Source organism: Anolis sagrei, chromosome 12, assembly GCF_037176765.1.
Source record: "Anolis sagrei isolate rAnoSag1 chromosome 12, rAnoSag1.mat, whole genome shotgun sequence".
Taxonomy (NCBI): domain Eukaryota; kingdom Metazoa; phylum Chordata; class Lepidosauria; order Squamata; family Dactyloidae; genus Anolis; species Anolis sagrei.
This window is the reverse complement of record NC_090032.1, coordinates 20,425,098-20,443,099: the sequence shown is the minus strand read 5'-3', so window position 1 is coordinate 20,443,099 and position 18,002 is coordinate 20,425,098. Positions and strand designations below refer to the sequence as shown.

The window sequence follows — 18,002 nt, the reverse complement described above, 5'->3', positions numbered from 1 at the left end:
ACAAGGTATTCACAGTCCTACCGAACTACAAATTTCAGAGCAGTGGTCCATGGAAGGGAATTCTGGGAGATGTAGTTTCACAAGGTCTTTGCATCCCTACCAAGCTACAAATCCCACGGTCCTGGAGCATTGACCCATAGCAGGGAATCCTGGGAGATGTAGTCTCACAATATATTTGCATCCCTACCAAACTACAAATCCCACGGTCCTGGAGCATTGACCCATAGCAGGGAATCCTGGGAGATGTAGTCTCACAATATATTTGCATCCCTACCAAACTACAAATCCCATGGTCCTGGAGCATTGACCAGGGAATCCTGGGAAATGTAGTTTCACAAGGTATTCACAGTCCTACCGAACCACAAATTTCAGAGCAGTGGTCCATGGAAAGGAATCCTGGGAGATGTAGTCTCACAATATATTTGCATCCCTACCAAACTACAAATCCCACGGTCCTGGAGCATTGACCCATGGCAAGGAATGCTGGGAGATGTAGTCTCACAAGGTCTTTGCATCCCTACCAAGCTACAAATCCCACGGACCTGGAGCATTGACCCATGGCAGAGAATCCTGGGAAATGTAGTTTCACAAGGTATTCACAGTCCTACCGAACTACAAATTTCGGAGCAGTGGTCCATGGCAGGGAATCCTGGGAGATGTAGTCTCACAAGGTCTTTGCATCCCTATCAAGCTACAAATCCCACGGTCCTGGAGCATTGACCCATGCCAGGGAATCCTGGGAGATGTAGTTTCACAAGATATTCACAGTCCTACTGAACTACAAATTTCAGAGCAGTGGTCCATGGCCATGAATCCTGGGAGCTGTAGCTTCACAAGGTATTCACAGCCTTACTGAACTACAAACATTCCAGAGCAATGGTCCATGGCAGTGAATCTTCGGAGTTGTAGTTTGGCACAGTCCTTTGCCTTCTCTTTGTGAGTTTAACTGTAATAATAATAATAATAATAATAATTATTATTATTATTATTATTATTATTATTATTATCTGTCCAAGCGGGCTGGGGACTCACCAGACTACAACTCCCAGGGTCCCATGGCAGTGAATCCTGGGAGTTGTAGTTTGACACAGTCCTTTGCCTTCTCTTTGTGAGTTTGACTGTAATTATTATTATTATTATTATTATTATTATTATTATTATTATCTGTTCAACCAGGCTGGGGACTCACCAGACTGCAACTCCCAGAGTCCCATAGCACTGAACTATCCATAGTGGGGTTAAAGTGGTCTCAAATCGTTGCTTACCAAGTAGTGCTCATCTTGGAAGGCGTAGTGCAACGTGGTGATCCACTGCTGGTCCCCGTGAACGAGAACGTCGCGCTCCTCCCGGAAACAAGCCGTCTGTAAGGAAACAAAGGCGATAAAAGCAGGGAAACCAAAGCAATCCGACCTTGAATTGTATAGAACCGGGTATTTGTGGCCGGTCTCCCACCCAAATCCTAACCAGGGCCGACCCTGCTTAGCACCCAAAATCGGGGAAATGGTGGGCCAACCTCTGCTCTTTTCAGCATTTCCCATTTGTGCAGGATCTTCATGGCGTAGACCTTGTCCGTCTCCTTCATCCGGACCACCGCCACCTAAGAAAGAATAAATTAAGAATATTTGCATATGCATAATGAGATTCCTTAAAGAGATGGGACCCATTTACTAAGTCTCCTTGATACAGAAATGTCTCATGTTTTGGATTATTGAATATTTGCATCTATAGCAGTGAAATTTGCAAATGCTAAGCAAGGGGCTTTGAATGAGATTTGACATGTAGCGGTCGGCAGTTGTGTTGTGGTTAACTTCAAAGGTTGTGGTTAAGCGCAGAGTCTGCAGATACAAGAAGGTACTTTCCATCAAAAGGTCAAGGGAGGGGGCTGGGACCCATTTACTAAGTCTCCTTGATACAGAAATGTCTCATGTTTTGGATTATTGAATATTTGCATCTATAGCAGTGAAATTTGCAAATGCTAAGCAAGGGGCTTTGAATGAGATTTGACATGTAGCGGTCGGCAGTTGTGTTGTGGTTAACTTCAAAGGTTGTGGTTAAGCGCAGAGTCTGCAGATACAAGAAGGTACTTTCCATCAAAAGGTCAAGGGAGGGGGCTGGGACCCATTTACTAAGTCTCCTTGATACAGAAATGTCTCATGTTTTGGATTATTGAATATTTGCATCTATAGCAGTGAAATTTGCAAATGCTAAGCAAGGGGCTTTGAATGAGATTTGACATGTAGCGGTCGGCAGTTGTGTTGTGGTTAACTTCAAAGGTTGTGGTTAAGCGCAGAGTCTGCAGATACAAGAAGGTACTTTCCATCAAGGGGCTGGAAAGAGAGTACTTTCCATTAAAAAAATGTTCTTGTTTACTTGAGGTTATATATCGGTGGTCAAAAGCCAAGGGGAGGTGGCAGTCACTTGGAGGGCATCATCTGCGTATGCTGCCAGGCTGTCCGTCTTCTTCATGAAGAAACGAAAATAAACCTTGTTTTTCTATCTTTTTTGGGACTGTCTCCTTCCTTTCGTGCTCCCGTGATGTAGACCTAAGAAGACCCAATTTAGGGTCTCTAACAGCATGATATATCTAAATTATCTTATATCGATATATTATGCCATTATTATTATTATTATTATTATTATTATTATTATTATTTACGAGATTTATTTGCCGCCCTTCCCAACCCGAAGAGATAGGCAGATACGGGCCACTCACCTCTCCAAACGCCCCTCGGCCAATCACCTTCAGGATCTCGAAGTCATCTCTGCGAAGAAGCAGCTGCTTCGCTTTGGTGGCCAAAGGAGTGGCTAGAAGGAGGAAAAAAAACAAAATACTTCCATTGTGAGTGAGTGGACTGTCTACAGATGTCAACATTGAGACTGAAATACAACACCGCCTGAGCTCTGCGAGTGCAGCATTTTTCCAAATGAAGCAGAGAATGTTTGAGGATCAGGACATCTGTAGAGAGACCAAGGTGCTTGTTTATAAAGCTATTGTTCTCCCAACCCTGCTATACGCCTGCGAGACGTGGACTGTCTACAGATGTCAACATTGAGACTGAAATACAACACCGCCTGAGCTCTGCGAGTGCAGCATTTTCCCAAATGAAGCAGAGAGTGTTTGAGGACTGGGACATCCATAGAGAGACCAAGGTGCTTGTTTATAAAGCTATCGTCCTCCCAACACTGCTATATGCCTGCGAGACGTGGACTGTCTACAGATGTCAACATTGAGACTGAAATACAACACTGCCTGAGCTCTGCGAGTACAGCATGGTGTCTCCTCCCCCGATGGTTTCTAAGCAGAGGCTGGCCATCTGTCAGGAGAGATTAGATGGTGTCTCCACCCCTGATTGGTTCCCAGAAGAAGATGTATGGCCATCTGTCAGGAGGGATCTGATGGTGTCTCCTCCCCTGATGGTTTCTAAGCAGAGGCTGGCCATCTGTCAGGAGAGATTAGATGGTGTCTCCTCCCCTGATGGTTTCCAAGCAGAGCCTGGCCATCTGTCCGGAGGGGTTAGATTGTATCTCCTTCGCAGAGACTGGATGGCCATCTGTCAGGAGGGATTAGATGGTGTCTCCTCCCCTGATGGTTTCTAAGCAGAGGCTGGCCATCTGTCAAGAGAGGTTAGATGGTGTCTCCATCCCTGATTATTTCTCAGCAGAGGATGTATGGCCATCTGTCGGGAGGGATTTGATGGTGTCTCCTTGCCTGATTGTAAGCAGAGGCTGGATGGCCGTCTGTCAGGAGGGGGTAGATGGTATCTCCTTCGCAGAGACTGGATGGCCATCTGTCAGGAGGGATTTGATGGTGCCTCCTCCCCTGATTGTTTCTAAGCAGTGGATGGATGGCCATCTGTCGGGAGGGATTAGATAGTGTTTCCTCCCCTGATGGTTTCCAAGCAGAGCCTGGCCATCTGTCAGGAGGGGTTAGATTGTATCTCCTTCTCAGAGACTGGATGGCCATCTGTCAGGAGGGATTAGATGGTGTCTCCACCCCTGATTGTTTCTCTACAGAGGATGTATGGCGATCTGTCAGGATGGATTAGATGGTGCCCCCCCCCCCGATGGTTTCCAAGCAGAGGCTGGCCATCTGTCGGGAGGGATTTGATGGTGCCTCCTCCCCAGATTTTTTCTCAGCAGAGGATGTATGGCCATCTGTCGGGAGGGATTAGATGGTGTCTCCCCCCCTGATGGTTTCCAAGCAGAGGCTGGCCATCTGTCGGGAGGGATTCGATGGTGCCTCCTGCCCTGATTGTTTCTAAGCAGAGGATGGATGGCCATCTGTCAGGAGGGATTAGATGGTGTCTCCCTGATGTTAGGAATTGTGGGAATGGCCCTTGCCTGGATGAGATAGTGTCTTGCTTTGGGGTCAGACTGGATGGCCCTTGGGGATCCCTTCCAATGACACGGTTCTAGCAGACAGCAAGATGAGATGGTGTCTTGCTTTGGGGTCAGACTGGATGGCCCTTGGGGATCCCTTCCAAAGCCACGATTCTAGCAGACGGCAAAACGAGAACCGGAGTGCCCGTTCCCGTGGAGCCGCCCTGACCCGACTTGTTCTCCTTCCTCCGCGGCATCCGCATCGTCCCATGGGTGCGCAGGGTGGGTGGGGTGCTGCGCGCTCTCAACATGCGCCGTCATGCCTTTTCCCACAGGTGCCGAACCCCCAAATCTCTGTGGAGACACCCCAAGGGGTGCGGCAACACACGCAGATGCGTATGTTGCCCGGGAGTTGTCTATGAGCTGCGGCCTTATATAACCGTAGCGTCCACATAACAACGTGCGCCGCGCATGGGGACGTGGGGGCCACTCTCTCGGATTTCCATTTTCGGATTTCCAACGCGTGCAATTCCTTGCATCCGCTCCCTTTGTCTCCCGAACGGTTTCCACTCCGAGAACCCGGGCTTGGGCTCAGGCTTGCCCAGAGGAACCAGCGGGACCGCATTCCTTGCAAAGCAACAAGGGTGGGGACACTCCTCGCCTGGGAGTCGAGTCAAGAGGATCCTTCTCTGGAGGGCGGGAAAGGAGCAGGCGCCGGGAGGGCATCTGTCGGGAGGGATTCGCGGGTGCCGAGCCTCCACCACACTCCGGGTCAAGAAATTCTTCCTCATGTTCAGGTGGAATCTCCATTCACTGTTCAGACTCCCATGAAGTCATGGCGAAGACACCTGGATTTCAAGGTCTTATCATGAAGCCTTCAAAGAAGGAGCCTCCACCACACTCCAGGGCAGAGAGTTCCACTGCTGAACAGCTTGCATTCAAAGCACTCCCAACAGATGGCCATCCTGGGGCAGAGAGTTCCACTGCTGAACGGCTCTCCCAGTCAGGAGGTTCTTCCTCATGTTCAGGTGGAATCTCCATTCACTGTTCAGACTCCCATGAAGTCATGGCGAAGACACCTGGATTTCAAGGCCTTATCATGAAGCCTCCAAAGAAGGAGCCTCCACCACACTCCGGGGCAGAGAGTTCCACTGCTGAACGGCTCTTCAAAGAAGGAGCCTCCACCACACTCCAGGGCAGAGAGTTCCATTGCTGAACGGCTCTCCAAAGAAGGAGCCTCCACCACACTCCGGGGCAGAGAGTTCCACTGCTGAACGGCTCTCCCAGTCAGGAAGTTCTTCCTCATGTTCAGGTGGAATCTCCTTTCCTATACTTTGGAGTCAAGAAGCAGGAAAATCTCATTCAAAGCACTCTAAACAGATGGCCACACAGCCTATGCTTCAAAGCCTCCACCACACTCCGGCTCAGGAAGTTCAGGTGGAAGTTCCTTTATTATAATATAAGCCTGTTCAGGCTCCCATGAAATCATGGCAAAGACACCTGGATTTCAAGGCCTTATCATGAAGCCTCCAAAGAAGGAGCTTCCAGCACACTCTGGGGCAGAGAGTTCCACTGCTGAACGGCTCTCCCTGTCAGGAAGTTCTTCCTCGTGTTCAGGTGGAATCTCCATTCACTGTTCAGGCTCCCATGAAGTCATGGCGAAGACACCTGGATTTCAAGACCTTATCATGAAGCCTCCAAAGAAGGAGCTTCCAGCACACTCTGGGGCAGAGAGTTCCACTGCTGAACGGCTCTCCCCATCAGGAAGTTCTTCCTCATGTTCAGGTGGAATCTCCATTCACTGTTCAGGCTCCCATGAAGTCATGGCGAAGACACCTGGATTTCAAGGCCTTGTCATGAAGCCTCCAAAGAAGGAGCCTCCAGCACACTCTGCGGCAGAGAGTTCCACTGCTGAACGGCTCTCCCCATCAGGAAGTTCTTCCTCATGTTCAGGTGGAATCTCCATTCACTGTTCAGGCTCCCATGAAGTCATGGCGAAGACACCTGGATTTCAAGGCCTTGTCATGAAGCCTCCAAAGAAGGAGCCTCCAGCACACTCTGCGGCAGAGAGTTCCACTGCTGAACGGCTCTCCCCATCAGGAAGTTCTTCCTCATGTTCAGGTGGAATCTCCATTCACTGTTCAGGCTCCCATGAAGTCATGGCGAAGACACCTGGATTTCAAGGCCTTGTCATGAAGCCTCCAAAGAAGGAGCCTCCACCACACTCTGGGGCAGAGAGTTCCACTGCTGAACGGCTCTCCCCATCAGGAAGTTCTTCCTCATGTTCAGGTGGAATCTCCATTCACTGTTCAGGCTCCCATGAAGTCATGGCGAAGACACCTGGATTTCAAGGCCTTATCATGAAGCCTCCAAAGAAGGAGCTTCCAGCACACTCTGCGGCAGAGAGTTCCACTGCTGAACGGCTCTCACAACCAGGAAGTTCTTCCTCATGTTCAGGTGGAATCTCCATTCACTGTTCAGGCTCCCATGAAGTCATGGCGAAGACACCTGGATTTCAAGGCCTTGTCATGAAGCCTCCAAAGAAGGAGCCTCCACCACACTCCGCGGCAGAGAGTTCCACTGCTGAACGGCTCTCACAACCAGGAAGTTCTTCCTCGTGTTCAGGTGGAATCTCCATTCACTGTTCAGGCTCCCATGAAGTCATGGCGAAGACACCTGGATTTCAAGGCCTTGTCATGAAGCCTCCAAAGAAGGAGCCTCCACCACACTCCGCGGCAGAGAGTTCCACTGCTGAACGGCTCTCACAACCAGGAAATTCTTCCTCATGTTCAGGTGGAATCTCCATTCACTGTTCAGGCTCCCATGAAGTCATGGCGAAGACACCTGGATTTCAAGGCCTTATCATGAAGCCTCCAAAGAAGGAGCCTCCACCACACTCTGGGGCAGAGAGTTCCACTGCTGAACGGCTCTCACAACCAGGAAGTTCTTCCTCATGTTCAGGTGGAATCTCCATTCACTGTTCAGGCTCCCATGAAGTCATGGCGAAGACACCTGGATTTCAAGGCCTTATCATGAAGCCTCCAAAGAAGGAGCCTCCACCACACTCCGCGGCAGAGAGTTCCACTGCTGAACGGCTCTCACAACCAGGAAGTTCTTCCTCATGTTCAGGTGGAATCTCCATTCACTGTTCAGGCTCCCATGAAGTCATGGCGAAGACACCTGGATTTCAAGGCCTTATCATGAAGCCTCCAAAGAAGGAGCCTCCACCACACTCCGCGGCAGAGAGTTCCACTGCTGAACGGCTCTCACAACCAGGAAGTTCTTCCTCATGTTCAGGTGGAATCTCCATTCACTGTTCAGGCTCCCATGAAGTCATGGCGAAGACACCTGGATTTCAAGGCCTTATCATGAAGCCTCCAAAGAAGGAGCCTCCACCACACTCCGCGGCAGAGAGTTCCACTGCTGAACGGCTCTCACAACCAGGAAGTTCTTCCTCATGTTCAGGTGGAATCTCCATTCACTGTTCAGGCTCCCATGAAGTCATGGCGAAGACACCTGGATTTCAAGGCCTTATCATGAAGCCTCCAAAGAAGGAGCCTCCACCACACTCCGCGGCAGAGAGTTCCACTGCTGAACGGCTCTCACAACCAGGAAGTTCTTCCTCATGTTCAGGTGGAATCTCCATTCACTGTTCAGGCTCCCATGAAGTCATGGCGAAGACACCTGGATTTCAAGGCCTTATCATGAAGCCTCCAAAGAAGGAGCCTCCACCACACTCCGCGGCAGAGAGTTTCACTGCTGAACGGCTCTCCCCGTCAGGAAGTTCTTCCTCATGTTCAGGTGGAATCTCCTTTCCTATAGTTTGAAGTCAAGAAGCAGGAAAATCATGTTCAAAGCACTCCCAACAAATGGCCATCCAGCCTATGCTTCAAAGCCTCCACCACACTCCGGGGCAGAGAGTTCCACTGCTGAACAGCTCTCCCAGTCAGGAAGTTCTTCCTCATGTTCAGGTGGAATTTCCTTTCCTATAGTTTGAAGTCAAGAAGCAGGAAAATCTCATTCAAAGCACTCTAAACAGATGGCCATCCAGCCTCTGCTTCAAAGCCTCCACCACACTCTGGGGAAGAGAGTTCCATTGCTGAACGGCGCTCCCAGTCAGGAAGTCCTTCCTCATGTTCAGGTGGAATCCTCTTTTATTGTAATATAAGCCTGTTCAGGCTCCCATGAAGTCATGGCGAAGACACCTGGATTTCAAGGCCTTATCATGAAGCCTCCAAAGAAGGAGCCTCCACCACACTCCGCGGCAGAGAGTTCCACTGCTGAACGGCTCTCCCAGTCAGGAAGTTCTTCCTCATGTTCAGGTGGAATCTCCTTTCCTATAGTTTGAAGTCAAGAAGCAGGAAAATCACGTTCAAAACACCCCCGACAGATGGCCATCCAGCCATCTGCCACATTGTTGGATTACTGCCACATTGTTGGATTATCAAATGTCTAGATGTTATTGGGGTTTGTGAAAATATTAGAACAAGCCAGTAAAGGTGGTCCCAGTGGTGATCGGCCCACTGGGTGCAGTGCCTAATGACCTTGGCCTACACTTAAACACAATCAGCCCTGACAAAATTACCATCTGTCAGATAATAGTAATAATAATAATAATAATAATAATAATAAAGCATTTGACTCACTTCCACATTGTTGGATTATCAAATGTCTAGATGTCATCGGGGTTTGTGAAAATATTAGAACAAGCCAGTCAAGGTGGTCCCAGTGGTGGTCAGTACACTGGGTGCAGTACCTAATGACCTTGGCCTGCACTTAAACACAATCAACCCTGACAAAATTACCATCTGTTAGCTAATAACAATAATAATAATAATAAAGCATTTGACTCACTACCACATTGTTGGATTATCAAATGTCTAGATGTCATCAGGGTTTGTGAAAATATTAGAACAAGCCAGTCAAGGTGGTCCCAGTGGTGATCGGCACACTGGGTGCAGTGCCTAAAGACCTTGGCCTGCACTTACACACAATCAGCGCTGACAAAATTACCATGTCAGCTAATAATAATAATAACATTATTCGCCGATACATCACATCGTCCTAGACACTTGGAAAGTGTCCGACATGTGATCCAATACAACAACCATCAGAGTGATCTTGTTTGCTGTGGACTCATCTTGTTGTGTTTCAAATAATAATAATAATAATAATAATAATAATAATAATAATAATAATAATAAATCTCATTTACTGTGACATACTGTGTATAACAATAGCAATAATAATAATAATAATAAATCTCATTTGCTGTGTATAGCAACAACAACAATAAATCTCATTTACTGAGACGTACTGTGGATAACAACAACAATAACAATAATAAATCTCATTTACTGTGACGTACTGTGTATAACAATAGTAATAATAATAATAATAATAATAATAATAATAAATCTCATTTACTGTGACATACTGTGTATAACAATAGTAATAATAATAATAATAATAATAAATCTCATTTACTGTGACAAACTGTGTATAACAATAATAATAATAATAATAATAATAAACCTCATTTACTGTGACATAATGTGTATAACAATAGTAATAATAATAATAATAAACCTCATTTACTGTGACATAATGTGTATAACAATAATAATAATAATAATAATAATAATAATAAATCTCATTTACTGTGACATACTGTGTATAATAATAATAATAATAATAATAATAATATCTCATTTACTGTGACATACTGTGTATAATAGTAATAATAATAATAATAATAATAATATCTCATTTACTGTGACATACTGTGTATAATAGTAATAATAATAATAATAATAATAATAATAATAAATCTCATTTACTGTGACATACTGTGTATAACAATAGTAATAATAATAATAATAATAATAATAATAAATCTCATTTACTGTGACATACTGTGTATAACAATAGTAATAATAATAATAATAATAATAATAAATCTCATTTACTGTGACGTACTGTGTATAACAATAGTAATAATAATAATAATAATAATAATAAATCTCATTTACTGTGACATATTGTGTATAACAATAATAATAATAATAATAATAATATCTCATTTACTGTGACATACTGTGTATAATAATAATAATAATAATAATAAATCTCATTTACTGTGACGTACTGTGTATAACAATAATAATAATAATAATAATAATAATAAATCTCATTTACTGTGACATATTGTGTATAACAATAATAATAATAATAATAATAATAATAATAAATCTCATTTACTGTGACGTACTGTGTATAACAATAATAATAATAATAATAATAATAATAAATCTCATTTACTGTGACATATTGTGTATAACAATAATAATAATAATAATAATAATAATAATATCTCATTTACTGTGACATACTGTGTATAATAATAATAATAATAATAATAATAAATCTCATTTACTGTGACGTACTGTGTATAACAATAATAATAATAATAATAATAATAATAATAATAAATCTCATTTACTGTGACATATTGTGTATAACAATAATAATAATAATAATAATAATAAATCTCATTTACTGTGACGTACTGTGTATAACAATAATAATAATAATAATAATAATAATAAATCTCATTTACTGTGACATATTGTGTATAACAATAATAATAATAATAATAATAATAATAAATCTCATTTACTGTGACGTACTGTGTATAACAATAATAATAATAATAATAATAATAAATCTCATTTACTGTGACATATTGTGTATAACAATAATAATAATAATAATAATAATAAATCTCATTTACTGTGACGTACTGTGTATAACAATAATAATAATAATAATAATAATAATAAATCTCATTTACTGTGACATATTGTGTATAACAATAATAATAATAATAATAATAATAAATCTCATTTACTGTGACGTACTGTGTATAACAATAATAATAATAATAATAATAATAAATCTCATTTACTGTGACATATTGTGTATAACAATAATAATAATAATAATAATAATATCTCATTTACTGTGACGTACTATGTATAACAATAGTAATAATAATAATAATAATAATAATAAATCTCATTTTCTGTGATGTACTGTGTATAACAACAACAACAATAATAATAATAAATCTCATTTACTGTGACATACTGTGTATAACAATAGTTATAATAATAATAATAATAATAATAAATCTCATTTTCTGTGATATACTGTGTATAACAATAGTAATAATAATAATAATAGTAATAATAAATCTTATTTACTGTGATGTACTGTGTATAATAGTAATAATAATAATAATAATAATTATTATTATTATTATTATTATTATTATTTATTTGAGAGTGTAGATGCACCCTTGAAGGCACACAATGACAACATGGTGGTTCAAGTGGGATTAAACTACATTAGTTCTATAATGCAGACACCCTCCTGGCCCTCTTTGCATTGCCATCCTCCAAACCAAACCTGTCTGGTGATGTAACGCCAATCCCTCCCACCCTCTCTCTTTTTTGCCCTTGGCGGCTGTTTAGCATGAGAAACTACGCTTCCCAACCCAACCTGTTCTTCCTGTCCGGCTGCTTGGAGGCGGGTGTCGTGATTTGCCCAGGAATATATTATCTGTATTGTTACTGTTATTTATTTATTTCCCCCTACATATGCACCATGGACTCAGTGCAATGCAATCCTGGGAGTTGTAGTTCACCAAGGACCCTTGCGAAAGAGGGCGGGAGGCCTCTCCAAAACTATCATCCCCCCCCCCCCCCCCGCCCCAGGATCCTATAGCACTGAGTCTCTTTGGCAGGCTAAAAAAACCCTCTAAAACTACAACTCCCAGGGTTCAGTTGCTTTGAGTCATGCATGGGAATTAAAGTAGCCATCAGAAGCATTTTTTTTTCTGATGGTCTTAGGCGGCCCTTGCGAAATGGTCGTTCGACCCCTCCGGGGGTTGCGACCCCCAAGTAGAGAACCGCTGCTGTAGAGTGAACCCTATAGCTCTCCAAAACTATCGCTCCCCAGGATCCTATAGCACTGAGTCTCTTTGGCAGGCTAAAAAACCCTACAGGTGTTGGCTATTTGTTTGAATTCTTCTTTGGTGATTTCTCCCTTTTTCCACTTCTACAGCTCCCAGGGTTCAGTTGCCTAGAGTCATGCATGGCAATTAAATTAGCCATTAGAAGGATGTGTTTTCCGATGGTCTTAGGCGACCCTTGCGAAATGGTCGTTCGACCCCTCTGGGGGTTGCGACCCCCAAGTAGAGAACCGCTGCTGTAAAGTGAACCATATAGCTCTCCAAAACTATCACTCCCCAGGATCCTATAGCACTGAGTCTCTTTGGCAGGCTAAAAAACCCTACAGGTGTTGGCTATTTGTTTGAATTCTTCTTTAGTGATTTCTCCCTTTTTCCACTTCTACAGCTCCCAGGGTTCAGTTGCCTAGAGTCATGCATGGCAATTAAATTAGCCATTCGAAGGATGTGTTTTCCGATGGTCTTAGGCGACCCTTGCGAAATGGTCATTCGACCCCTCCGGGGGTTGTGACCCCCAAGTAGAGAACCGCTGCTGTAGAGTGAACCCTATAGCTCTCCAATACTATCACCCCCCAGGATCCTATAGCACTGAGTCTCTTTGGCAGGCTAAAAAACCCTACAGGTGTTGGCTATTTGTTTGAATTCTTCTTTGGTGATTTCTCCCTTTTTCCACTTCTACAGCTCCCAGGGTTCAGTTGCCTAGAGTCATGCATGGCAATTAAATTAGCCATTAGAAGGATGTGTTTTCCGATGGTCTTAGGCGATCCTTGCGAAATGGTCGTTCGACCCCTCCGGGGGTTGCGACCCCCAAGTAGAGAACCGCTGCTGTAAAGTGAACCCTATAGCTCTCCAAAACTATCACCCCCCCAGGATCCTATAGTACTGAGTCTCTTTGGCAGGCTAAAAAAACCCTCTAAAACTACAACTCCCAGGGTTCAGCTGCTTTGAGTCATGCATGGCAATTAAAATAGCCATTAGAAGGATGTGTTTTCCGATGGTCTTAGGCGACCCTTGCGAAATGGTCGTTCGACCCCTCTGGGGGTTGTGACCCCCAAGTAGAGAACCGCTGCTGTAAAGTGAACCCTATAGCTCTCCAAAACTATCACCCCCCAGGATCCTATAGCACTGAGTCTCTTTGGCAGGCTAAAAAACCCTACAGGTGTTGGCTATTTGTTTGAATTCTTCTTTGGTGATTTCTCCCTTTTTCCACTTCTACAGCTCCCAGGGTTCAGTTGCCTAGAGTCATGCATGGCAATTAAATTAGCCATTAGAAGGATGTGTTTTCCGATGGTCTGAGGCGACCCTTGCGAAATGGTCGTTCGACCCCTCCGGGGGTTGCGACCCCCAAGTAGAGAACCGCTGCTGTAGAGTGAACCCTATAGCTCTCCAAAACTATCACCCCCCAGGATCCTATAGCACTGAGTCTCTTTGGCAGGCTAAAAAACCCTACAGGTGTTGGCTATTTGTTTGAATTCTTCTTTGGTGATTTCTCCCTTTTTCCACTTCTACAGCTCCCAGGGTTCAGTTGCCTAGAGTCATGCATGGCAATTAAATTAGCCATTAGAAGGATGTGTTTTCCGATGGTCTTAGGCGACCCTTGCGAAATGGTCGTTCGACCCCTCCGGGGGTTGCGACCCCCAAGTAGAGAACCGCTGTGGTAGCGTGAACCCTATAGCGCAGGAACTGGAGCAAAGAAGCCACTTGACCTGCTTCTTTCATTGCCAGGATTGTCTGGCTTCCTTCCTTCCAGATTCCAGGGTGGGGTTTCTCCACTCTCCGCCTTGGGATTTCTAGTTTTCCAAGGTAGTTGGGTGGGTTCTTCTATGTGTCTTTCAACTTGCGATTTGGAGTTTGACGTCGGTCTCCCTGGAGGCAAAACAGTCCTCCTCCTCCTCCTCCGTCAAATATTTGTTTGTTTTTCCTATCGCCAAGGCAACTGGTTTGGCAAGGTTCGGGTTCCAATCTGTCTCATGTCGGATGGGATTTTCAGCTTGCAGCATCTTAATGCCGAGACCATCGATATTCTAAGGGTTTTTCTTAGGCAAAGAAGACTCAGAGACAGAAAATCAAAGAGTTGGAAGAGACCTCATGGGCCATCCAGTCCAACCCCCTGCCAAGAAGCAGGAATATTGCATTCAAATCACCGCTGACAGATGGCCATCCAGCCTCTGTTTAAAAGCTTCCAAAGAAGGAGCCTCCACCACACTCCGGGGCAAAGAGTTCCACTGCTGAACGGCTCTCACAGTCAGGAAGTTCTTCCTCATGTTTAGATGGAATCTCCGTTCTTGAGCAGCATTCCGTGGACACAAATACTAAAAGACCAGGGAGTTACGGATGGACGGGAATTTCTCAAGAGTGAAATACTCAAGGCACAATTGCAAACTCTGCCAACAAAGAGAAAAAATAGGACAAGTGCAAAGAAGCCAGAATGGATGTCCAAAGAACTTCTAACTGTGCTAAAACACAAAAGAGACATGCACAAGAAGTGGAAAAAGGGAGAAATCACCAAAGAAGAATTCAAACAATTAGCCAACACCCGTAGGGAATAGGTCCGCATTTTTGTGGCTGTTTTGTGGAAATACAGAGTATCGGTCTCCCATCCAAGTCCAAACCAGGCCTGACCCTGCTTAGCATCCAAGATTAGACAGGATCCAGTGCCTTTAGGTTGTTAAGGTGACACTTCACATCACTGTAGACTTATGGGAGGATGATACCATCCAATCCCTCCTGACAGATGGCCATTCAACCTCTGACTGGAAACTACCAGGGAAGGTGATGCTATAATAATCTATTATTATTATTATTATTATTATTATTATTATTATTATTATTGAAGTCTAGAGTTGGAAGACACCCAAAGGGCCATCCAGTCCAACCCCTTTCTGCCATAAAGGAAGACACCCTCTAATCCCTCTCGACAGATGGCCATCCAGCCTCTGATTGGAAACTAATTGGGAAGGTGATGCCATCATCCTCATCCTCATCCTCATCATTACTGAAGGCTAGAGTAGGAAGGCACCCAAAGGGCCATCTAGTCCAACCTGTGTCTGCCATAAAGGAAGACACCATCCAATCCCTCCCGACAGATGGCCATCCAGCCTCTGATTGGAAACTAATTGGGAAGGTGATGCCATCATCCTCCACCTCATCATCATCATTACTGAAGTCTAGAGTTGGAAGACACCCAAAGGGCCATCTAGTCCAACCCCTTTCTGCCATAAAGGAAGGCACCCTCCAATCCCTCCCGACAGATGGCCATTGAGCCTCTGATTGAAAACCACTAGGAAAGGAGACATCATCATCAATCATCATCATCATCATCATTACTGAAGTCTAGAGTTGGAAGACACCCAAAGGGCCATCTAGTCCAACCCGTGTCTGCCATAAAGGAAGACACCATCCAATCCCTCCCGACAGATGGCCATGCAGCCTCTGATTGGAAACTAATTGGGAAGGTGATGCCATCATCCTCATCCTCGTCATCATTATTGACGTCTAGAATCAGAAGACACCTAAGGGCCATCTATTGTGTCTGCCACAATAGGGCCATCTAGTCCAACTCGTGTCTGCCATAAAGGAAGACACCCTCCAATCCCTCCCGACAGATGGCCATTGAGCCTCTGATTGAAAACCACTAGGAAAGGAGACATCATCATCAATCATCATCATCATCATCATCATTACTGAAGTCTAGAGTTGGAAGACACTCAAAGGGCCATCTAGTCCAACCCGTGTCTGCCATAAAGGAAGACACCCTCCAATCCCTCCCAACAGATGGCCATCCAGCCTCTGATTGGAAACTAATTGGGAAGTTGATGCCATCATCCTCATCATCATCATTACTGAAGTCTAGAGTACGAAGGCACCTAAAGGGCCATCTAGTCCAACCTGTGTCTGCCATAAAGGAAGACACCATCCAATCCCTCCCAACAGATGGTCATCCAGCCACTGATTGGAAACGAAATGGGAAGGTGATGCCATAATTCTCATCCTCGTCATCATTATTGAAGTCTAGAATCAGAAGACACCTAAGGGCCATCTATTGTGTCTGCCACAATAGGGCCATTTAGTCCAACCCGTGTCTGCCATAAAGGAAGACACCATCCAATCCCTCCCGACAGATGGCCATACAGTCTCTGATTGGAAACTACTTGGTAAGGTGATGCCGTCATCAATCATCATCATCATCATCGAAGTCTAAAGTTGGAAGAGAACCCAAGGGCCATCCAGTCCAACACTCTTTTGTCAGGAAAGAGGACACCATCAAAGTCCTCCTAACAGATGGCCATCCAGCCTCTGATTGGAAACTACTTGGTAAAGTGATGCCGTCATGAATCATCATCATCATCATCATCATCATCATCATCGAAGTCTCAAGTTGGAAGAGAACCCAAGGGCCATCCAGTCCAACTGCCTTTTGCCAGGAAGGAGGACACCATCAAAGTCCTCCTAACAGATGGCCATCTGGATTTGAGGGGGGGGGGCTCTTCTAGATGACACACAACTCTACTAGTCTTTTCCACCTCGTTCCAAGGAAGCTCCCTGGATTGTGGACCGGTGAGTGACAGCTGTGATGGACTGGATGAGGGCTAATAAGTTGAAGCTAAATCCTGGCAAGACAGAGGTCCTCCTGGTCAGTTGTGCGGCCAATCGGGTTCTAAGGTAGCAACCTGTGCTCGACGGGGTCCCAGTCTGGGGGGTCTCTCCTGGATTCATCAGGAGCCCTCAGTAGCGCTCTGCCACAATTTTTGGATTGTAATAAGGTCTCTTATATAGCCATATTTCTTGCTGATGTTGATCCAAAGTCATAAATGAACGACGGATGTTTTCCCAGCCTGAAGCATCCTGGCTTCATCCCAGTTCCGGACAGATGTTGACTCTCCTTAATTGCTGTTGGTAAACATACGGAGCCTTGTGTTGACTTCCTTTTGAACATAAAGAACCTTGTAAACATGTCTTTAACTTAAAAATCCATTGCCTCTGATAATGTGGGTTAAACCGCTGAGCTGCTGAACTTGCTGACCGAAAGGTCACAGGTTCGAATCCGGGGAGCAGTGAGAGCTCCCGCTGCTAGCCCCAGCTTCTGCCAACCTAGCAGTTCGAAAACATGCAAATGTGAGATCAATAGGTACCGCTCCGGCAGGAAGGTAAGGGCGCTCCATGCAGGCCAGATGACCTTGGAGGTGTCTATGGACAACGCCGGCTCTTCGGTTTAGAATGGAGATGAGCACCAACCCCCCCAACTTAATGTCAAGGGGGAAACCTGGATTCATCGCTGATGCTTGAAGCTCAGGTGTCGGTAGTGGCCAAGAGGGCCTTCACATAGGTAAAACTTGTGCGCCAGCTGCAACCATACCTCAAAAATCCTGACTTGGCCATGGTGGTGACACCTAGAATGGACTACTGCAATGCACTTTACGTGGGGCTGCCTTTGAAGACGGCTCGGAAGTTGCAATTGGTACAAAAAGACAGGTTAGTAACTGGGGATAGCTAAAGGGAAGCATATCATGCATCTATTGAAGCAGCTCCACTGGTTGGAAGGAAGGGAAGGAGGAAGGAAACCGAAAAGGAAAAAAGGAAGGAAGGACAAAAGGGAGGAAAAGAAGGACGGAAGGAAAGGAGGAAGGGAAGAAGGAAGGATGGAAGGGAG

General features: G+C 44.8%; 1 protein-coding gene across 2 annotated transcripts in view; it reads right to left on the bottom strand.

Annotated features, from left to right (window-relative positions):
• CDC42BPG (CDC42 binding protein kinase gamma) overlaps positions 1 to 18,002 on the bottom strand; it is a 110,278-nt gene that overhangs the window by 83,723 nt on the left and 8,553 nt on the right. For both annotated transcript variants that reach the window (XM_067472549.1, XM_067472550.1), the window contains exons 2-4: positions 2,714 to 2,805; positions 1,514 to 1,597; positions 1,266 to 1,361 (exon numbers count right to left, since the gene is read on the bottom strand). In XM_067472549.1, coding sequence (XP_067328650.1) covers positions 1,266 to 1,361; positions 1,514 to 1,597; positions 2,714 to 2,805 — 272 coding nt within the window. The remainder of the gene's footprint in view (positions 1 to 1,265; positions 1,362 to 1,513; positions 1,598 to 2,713; positions 2,806 to 18,002) is intronic.